Raw genomic sequence first — 8,920 nt, forward strand, 5'->3', positions numbered from 1 at the left:
GATGTAAAGATCTAGGCTTGTTTTGAGATTAAGCATGAATATTTGCTTAGGATGGTGAGAAATGAAACATATATATCAGTTTCCCTTACTTTCTTTTACTTGTAATATGTGGAAGCATTGATAAAGCATTTTAAAAATGCATTTTACTCCTCATAAATGTCAATGGCAAGCATGTGTGGATTATCTTTATTTTCCTTACTTAAAGCACTTTAAAGTTTAAAGCATGGCTAGGGTGGTCTTGGAATGCATTTTACTCTTTTAGAAATACATTTGGGAAAGCATATTTGGGGTTTATGTCTTGTTTCTCTTGCTGCCCCTCATCAGAATACACGCAGGAAATTATGTTTATGAGCTGAACAATGTATTTGGAGATCATTTATTGCTTCTCTTGCTGCCCCTTGATATAGTACACGCTGGAAACTATGTTTATGAGCTAGAAAAGGTGTTTGGGGTTCATATCTTGTTTATCTTGCTACCCTTTGTTCGAATGCATGATTGGAACGAAATTATCAGAGTTTCTATTGTTGATATTCATGTTTATAATAAATGCCAGAAAGATATGCTCTCATTTGACCTATTTGGTGGTCTCGGTTTTGGCTTTTCCTTGAGATTGAATTATAATTGGAAACATGCTTTCTGTTTTGCCCCATGCATTTGGTTCAGTTTGCCCCTCTTTGGTTTTATATTTTGGCTGAAATTTCTTGACTGTTTTCTTAGGTGACTTCGGTCATTTAAGATGTAATTAACTATAGGGGCTTGCCCTATAGGGAACCTGGAACTCAGATAAAATAAACTCTATTTAACTTTTATGTTAGATAGGGGAACTTGTTGGCCTTTTTATAAAATATTTCGTTGATCAAAGCGGATGTCACGAATTATTTAGTCTAGGTGATTGAATCCCTATTACAAGTGATATTTATCCTTCGAGATAAATGTTTTACTTGTAGTATCGTATTCACTCGTCTAAACTATTTAAAATGTGAGACCCGTTTGGTTTCACCTATTTTAAATTAAAATGTTATTTTTAAAAACAAAAAAGGGGGTTATATTCATATTTCAATTATTTTCAAAATCACAAAATTATTACCTTTTTCAAATCATAAAGTTATTTGAAGTTATAAAGTTAAATTAAATAAAATATTTTAAAGACAAAGGTAACAAAAAAAACAGCCGACAGTTGAGTATTAAGTTTTAAGAAAAAAAGCAAATTTTGTAAATATATGTTCAACATCTAATTTGTCCTCTAACAAGTATAGTCACTACACACTAGTATGATCATAAATAGGATGATGAACCAACATAGGGATTAAAACAAGCAAAATTCTTTAGTTATGGAATTATTTTAGTAAAATATAATTGTGCCAAAGTTAAACAATTTTGGCAGCTTACTACAAGTTAGGCTAAAGTAATTCTTTAACATTTAACAAATTGATAGATTTCACATTGAAAGATATCTATTGAAAGATATCTTTATTTTATCTTTATTTTAAAAAAAAAAAAAAGCAAACAATATAGGATATGAAAGTTAAAAAGACCTTGGTGGTAATGTTAAAACACTATTTAATCAATCTTGGCAAGATGAGAAGATTTCTTTCTAATATTCATAGCATGTATACACTCTTCAAATTTCATATTAAAATAGTATATAGCACTCTACTCTCCTAATGTCAAGGGGGCTGAACTGGTTTCCAAGGGGCCGATTGGTCCCTTGCCCTATTTGAAATTGCTGCCCAAAGGGGTCGGTTCTCCCCCCAAGCTATCTTCAACTACACATATTTCATGTTCTTTGTTTAGGATTCTAAGTTTTTTTTATTTCAGATTTCTTATCGTCAGTGTTTCTCTGTTGTTAGGGATGTCTTCGATGACAAGTGGTGTTCTGGCTATATCTTTCTCCGAGGTAGCTATATCTTCATAGAATCCATTACCTACTCCCCTCCCCTGCTTGTTGCCATCTCGCCTGCACCCCATCCTTGGCTATTACTCTGTCGTTGGCCCTCACCCCCACACCCGCTCCCAGTTGCAGCCACAAACCCCTCTCTCTCAAGAAACTCCAATCGCAAACCCACCTTACAACAACCCCTACTGCCGCTAACCTGCACCTTCCCTTCCCTTCAACCACTTCCATTCTACGACCCATACAACCACCTCAAACCCCACACCTCTGCTTCCTACTCCAACTACAAACCCCTCTCCCTCTTGCGGCTCTAACCACAACCCTACCTACTCTCTTCCAGCTTGTCGCCAAGTATCCAGGCCCTCTCACCGTTGTCCACTGGCCATCTCGTCTCGCGCCAACCAGAGATTCGTGTTGTATTGTATTTCCTTTCTTGTTTCGAGTTTTAATTATAACATTTTTCTTCTAGTATACTAATATTTGTTGCCCTGCCGGATTTTCAATAAACTCCGATATCACTCACATATTTATGTGAGAAAATAATTCTGCACCAAAAAATCTTTAAATATCTTACTAGCTGATATGAGATTACAAGAGAGATTTGGAACAAGTAAAAAAAAAATTAAAGAAGCCTAAAGTTATTTCTAATTGTTTTCGTCCTAGTGATAAGAGACCATGATCGATTAAAAATTTAGAATTTTAGATTTTTGGGCAAGGGATCATATAATGAGAATAGATAAACACAACCTATCATGCTATGTGAAGCTCCTAATTTTAAAATCTAGGAATCCTAACCTCCTTTAGAATAGAAAAGAGCTGGAGAAATGCTACTTTTCTAGGCCAATAAAGAAGCGTTAAAAGCTTTCTCAAAGGAGAAAAGTTTGCATGGATGATCTAATTGCTCTTTGTTCAACAAAATGTCACCAAGGTGATTTTTATAATTTCTAGCTTTTAGTTTGATAAGAAAATATGTATTTGCACTTGCCGTGAAATTTCAAATAATTTTCTCTTATGATTGATCAATTTTACAAACATTAAACAAAAAATTTACCTCTTTTTTCATGCTTTGAGTTATTTATTTAGAGCTTTTTCCAAGTTATTTTTGTTTTTCTTTTGTTTTTAAGGATATTTTTAAATATATTTTCATATGTTTTTATTTTTCTAATTTCAAATATAAATCAATCTAATTTTTAAAGCGCAGAAAAACTTTTTAAGTGTCTTTATAAGTAGCTACTACTATCGCTAGCCGCCACCCACCGTCAACTGCTCTCCAACGCTGGTGGAGCAACCACATCCACCACAGATGAGCAACAAGTGACCACCAGTCTCCATTGTCAAGCACTACCACCTAGTCATGGTTAGCCGCCAATATCTAGACAAATAATTTTTAATATTTAATACTCAGTAAATATAAAATGAAAACATGTTTTAGAATGCAAATCTCTATTTTACTTCAAATAAAAAAATATATAAAATAAAAAAAATAAATTTAAAAAAATTGATCACAAACAACACCTAAGTATTGCTCCATATTTCTTATGAAAGAATATGGCCCTTAAGCTTGCAGAGGGTACTTGATACCTCGAAGCATTATTCTCCTATTATCCTTCTTTATTTTAACCAATGGACTAATCCCTAGGATTCTTCCACATAATACCACATACTTTATCAAGGTCTTTGTTGAGGCCTACAAGAAAATAATAGATTCTTTCTTCTCCACAAATTCAACGTACGTACTTGGCATACTCCCCAAACCAATTATTTATTTCAAAAATATCCAATTCTAGAAAAATAATTGTGAGTGTGATAAATAATAAAAAATGTTATTTGCTACTAATAACCATGCCTAGCCACCAATGTGTAGAGATAATATAGCCCATAGGCAAGTGTAAACCCATTGAAAACCACTTGACCTTAGTACTTATAAATCAAGCAATCATGATAAAATTTTATAGTGAATGTCAAATGATAAGAAACTAATTTAACATCATATAATGGAGCAGTCAAATCCAAGTATGTTGACCTAGTGGAACACACGTCTAGCATAAAACATGCATGGATGATTGTGGGATGCTTCCTAATGTCCTAGAATAGATACGAAAAAAATTAATGAATAATCAAATGGCATAAAATGATGAATGGGGCGAGCAATCCACTATCTTATATCCTTTTGTAAGGTAATTGGCTAATATAGATTGGAGAGTTCATCAGTAAAAGAATTCTTAGTCAAATCTAACAATGTGGATGGAAATGTTGTTGAATAAGGTGGTTAAACTCGTGAATAAACCTATAAAGTAGTAGAGATAGTATAAGAACTTGTGGAGGAAAAGGAATCGGTGATGCAAGTATGGAAGATAAGGGATAATTGAAAGGTGTTATCTCATAAAAGCTATCATTAGTTAGGTTTTGTTTGGGACAACTTTCTGTCTGCTTTGCTTTCCAAAATATCACCAAAGTTCTGTTTGGGGAATTGCTATGTTGTTGTTTTTAAAAATTTCTGTGGTAAAAAGTTATTTTTTTCAACCTGAGTTGTTAAAGTGTGTTGACTACCAGAAAGTTGTGGTCTAGCATTTTAAAAATAAAATAAATTTGTAATAGTCACCGTAGCTTTTTGAAAAGAGGTTTCTTCTGCAACAGCTTCACAACTACTTCTTTAAAGAGCTGCAGTTGCCCCAAACAGACCCTTAGAGTATCTATATGACAGGTAAGAGGATCATACGATCAATATTATTTATGAGTGTGACAATATGTAGAAAAATACAAATGTTAAAAAAAGCTAAAATGCTAGCAAGAAACATGAGCAAAGTAAACACAACCAATCTCGTTGAATGAAAAAAGGAATGCAATATGATCAAAATAAAGAGTGGAGATGAGTGAAAGATTATTGAAGAGCATAACATGATTGATAAGACAACAGGATGTCAAGATTGCAACTCTCCAAAATAGAAAAAAAAAAGTTTATATGAAACACTAATGTTCTAACAACATCAAGCATTATGAGATCCTTGCATTCAATAACAGCATTCTATTAAGATGTATATGGACAAATTTTGATGAACAATTCCATTCCTAAAGCTAGACGTGCAAAACTAACGCTACATATACTCTAGAGCATTATTAATACGTACAAGTTTAACTAAAGTAGAGAAATAAATTTCTATTTATTAACAAAAATTTTAATGCACATTAAGAATTTTTAATGAATATTTAATAAAATAGACCCAGATGAATCTTAAATAATCATTAATGAAAGTATAAAAGACAAGTTTCTAAGAATTTAAGCGGTATAACTCAAAATTAATACTTTAATTATTAATGGTAGACGGAAATGATGCACAATAGTGATGTCTCAACTGAAAGGCAGTACAATGACAACAAACTTGGGAAGAGATGAGGAGAGTAAATCTCAAATTATATTGAGAACTGAAAAATCCAACTAATAATGTCTATTAGTATGGATTAATCATGGAAGAGAACACAGAAACTTTATTCTTCATCAAGTAATAGACGGCCAACTTTGATACTTCCACCAATCATCTTACTCAAATCGAGATCCCAAAAAACAAAATGAAAAAAAAGAAATTCATAGAAAAATAAGTTTTAATAAAACTGAACAGACAACAGATTTAAAAAAATGGGACATATAAAATTATAGAAAGAATGGAGCATGGTGTTTCAAGATGAGAGGAGAAATCATCAGCCAACATGTGGGGAGTTGGACAATAGTTGTTGGTTACCTGCCATTTAAAAAAATACCTTAATCTTAAATCCATGATGTACCAAAAGAAACAATTGCAGCAAATTTATGGAAAAGATAGCATAAAAGGCAAAATGAATATCTAACTGTACAATATAAGGTGGTCATTGTCATGTTGAGAAATTGAACATGAAGAAGTACCAATGAATACAGGTGGAATACGACAGAGACATATTGAGTTCTTCAATAATTGCCAAGATTTACCTACAATGGTCAAAAGAGTGATTTGTAATTGACACTGTTAACAAGGTGAGAAAGAGTAGAGACCATCACCATGACCATATCATTTAAAATAACTATGAACCCCTTTTTCTAGCAACAAGAGCAAAATGACAATAATCAAAAGAGTGTGGAGTAGGTAACCCAATCACCCAAAGAACCCAAGATAGAGAAGTGGAGATATTTAAGATAGCAAAGTCTTCAGTCGATTGAACTTCAGTAAATTGCAAGGAGAAACATATGGAAGAACTTAGAAATCAGAAACTCCTCATTTTGCTTTTAAAAGTGGTTGGATTGGTGCTTAATAAATAAATTTCATCTCATTTTTTTTTTGTTATTATATTACTCATGAAAAAATATACCACCACATAAAAAAAAGAATAATTCAGAAAAAAAAAGTATGTACTTGAGAGATACCTTTCTCAAAAATTATAACGGAGAAAATCACACATTCTTTTAGCAACCTCTTAAACATAATAGTAGATGCAACACTGGGATCAAAGCTATTGAGCATTCACATAAGTAAAGCATAAATGGAAACTTGACATTTAAGCTATTACAGCGTCCATTTAATTGGGAGGCCGAAAGTCGAGATGACTAATTTTTTGGTAGGATATCGCGAGAAAATAAAAACCAATATACCAAAAACAAAGGGAGGCTGAAAGTCAAAATGACCAAGTTTCTCATGGGATATCGCGAGAAAATAAAATGTGATATGCCACAAAAAAAGATAGTTGATACTATTTAAGTGTACTAGTTATTGAATAACATGAATTAACACCAATAGTAAAGAAATAAAAGGGCAAAGTTTAAGCAGTCAGAACTTTGAGATAGAAAAAGTAATGAATTGTTGATCTTCAGACTGCATGAACTAGGATTCAAGTAAGTGCAAGCAGAGCAGCACAATAATAGGAGTAATGCGAAGCATTGAGTGGATCACGAGATGCTAGCAAAGGTCAAAGGCACAACATTGTGCATTGGTTGAATATGTGGGTGCTCTATGTTGAGTGCGAAGGCTAAGGGATCAAGCAAAGAGTCTAGTGCCTCGGGCATTGAGAGAGGCAACGTTGATCCGGAACTTGAGTTAGGCTAACCCTACGCTGATATCATGTTAGGTGACAAATCATGCTCTTTGTATCTTACTTACAAGAGTAACCCTCTATTACTAAATATATAATACTTTCTAACTTTAGTACTTCTCTAAGCTAAAAACATCAATATCATCAACCTACTAGTAGTTTCTTATTAGTCATGGACTTGGAGCGATTCCCAGTGCAGCAAGCAATAATAAACTATTGTTTTGTTCTCCATAGAGGAAGTATAACGGACAAACATAGTAACACCAAAGGACTTGACATGGTTTACAAGACTTCTTGGTGACTTGAGCTAAGTCACTAACTATGTGATCTCCACTTACTGTAATAATCAAATTACAATTCAATGGCCTACGAATATGGTGTTTCATTCATGAACAATACATATCAAAGCAAATCACTTCATGTAAATCTTCTTCTAGTTTTTGTTATGAACTAGCTTAAAATAAATATTTACAACAATTTGGTGATAGGCCATTTTCAAACAAGCAATCTTGGTGTGTCCTTTATAAGTTTAACACTAAGCGATAGCGTTGAAATTAATAACTCACTTCTAAAAAAAATTATTTGCCAAATCTTGCTAAGATACTCAATCTCCATATCTTGTTTTATTAGATACGACTTGATTTTATTCGATTTGATCTCTTTATATATTACTTTTTTATATGTCAAACTAGAATTCCTCTATCTGAGGAGGTCATATATAAATTTATAACTAAAAAAGAACAGAATCAATGCAAAAGTAGTATGCTAAACTGCACACAACAACTACCTATTCTTGTCCTGTCCCGTAAGCATTCTCTGAAGAATTTACTGTTCAAACGTACTTGCCTTCAAGTTAGCGGAAAAAACAAGCGTTGTATTGCTCTCCCTCCGATATGACATGAAAAAGATTTTTCTCTTTTTTTCTGGTGAGGGTTTGTGTGAGTTTGTGTACATTTAAACAACCTAAAAAGCATACAATACTAATATCAAAAAAAAATACAGAAATAAATAACCAACACCTAGGCCCGGACAAAAAATCTACCCAATCGAAGTTTTGCCAACGACTTCTACATGAAACGATGACAACTAACCAGAACTACAGTCTAAGCCTCCCCACCTCTGAAATTAAACCGACTCTCACATAGAGCCCAAACTTACTAGCGAAAAAGTGTAACTTGCTCCCAAAATCCAATTGTCAATAAATTGAGGAATTTAAAAAAAAAAAACACAGATTAGAAGAAGCTCAAGTAAAAATACAGAAACAAAAGGAGAGAGTAGAAAGCAAAAGCACCTCCAGAAATCTTCGACAGAATCGAATGTGTGGATGGGCCGAATAGAGTTGCCCCATGCAGCCTGCTTGGATTTAGCTGAGGGATTGTCGAACCAAAATGTCCAAGAGTGCTGTAATGGATGAAATTGGATCTTCGCCGCAGACGAGCCCTCATGCGACTCATCATTCAGAATCTCCCCTTCCTCCAACTCCCCTGTCGATGCGGCTTCGCTCTCCCTCTCTCCCTCCTGATCCAGCGTCAGCCCTGCCGCCGCCGCAGCAAGTTCTTCCGCCATGATTGACCTGTGATCGGAGTTGAAATGTGGATTAGATTGTCGAAGTGAGAAAATAAAAAAGCTTGGTAGGCAGGAGACCAGAGAAAAATTTTCTGTTCTGTCTGGACTTTAATACACCACTGGTAACGAAAAATTTGGGTGACAATGGCTGTACACTCTCTCTAACTTTTCTTCAACATATCTGTATATGAAAATAGAAGCCTGAAATTTATTAGAAGGTACAGATAAGTTATGGAGATATTACAAAGGATATAACGCGGTTATAACATCTCAGTATCCTCCCCGTAACTTATTTGCAAGTTACAGACGTACGTAGCTCTGCATACGTCTTATATACATAATTTTTTTCCCACTGGGACAGTGGAAAACTGACCGCGCTGTTCTTGTATTATTGATGTACGTAAT

At 33.9% G+C, this 8,920-nt stretch overlaps 1 protein-coding gene across 4 annotated transcripts in view; it reads right to left on the bottom strand.

Moving 5' to 3' along the window:
• LOC110031433 (eukaryotic translation initiation factor 4E-1-like) overlaps window positions 1-8,664 on the bottom strand; it is a 61,829-nt gene extending 53,165 nt beyond the window's left edge. For 3 of the 4 annotated variants that reach the window (XM_020734622.1, XM_020734620.1, XM_020734623.1), the window contains exon 1: window positions 8,241-8,583. In XM_020734622.1, coding sequence (XP_020590281.1) covers window positions 8,241-8,515 — 275 coding nt within the window. In that variant the 5' untranslated portion in view covers window positions 8,516-8,583. The other variant, XM_020734621.1, reaches the window with a different exon arrangement.
• Window positions 8,665-8,920: the final 256 nt, after the last annotated feature.

Source organism: Phalaenopsis equestris, unplaced genomic scaffold (genome assembly GCF_001263595.1).
Source record: "Phalaenopsis equestris unplaced genomic scaffold, ASM126359v1 Scaffold000814, whole genome shotgun sequence".
Lineage (NCBI taxonomy): Eukaryota > Viridiplantae > Streptophyta > Magnoliopsida > Asparagales > Orchidaceae > Phalaenopsis > Phalaenopsis equestris.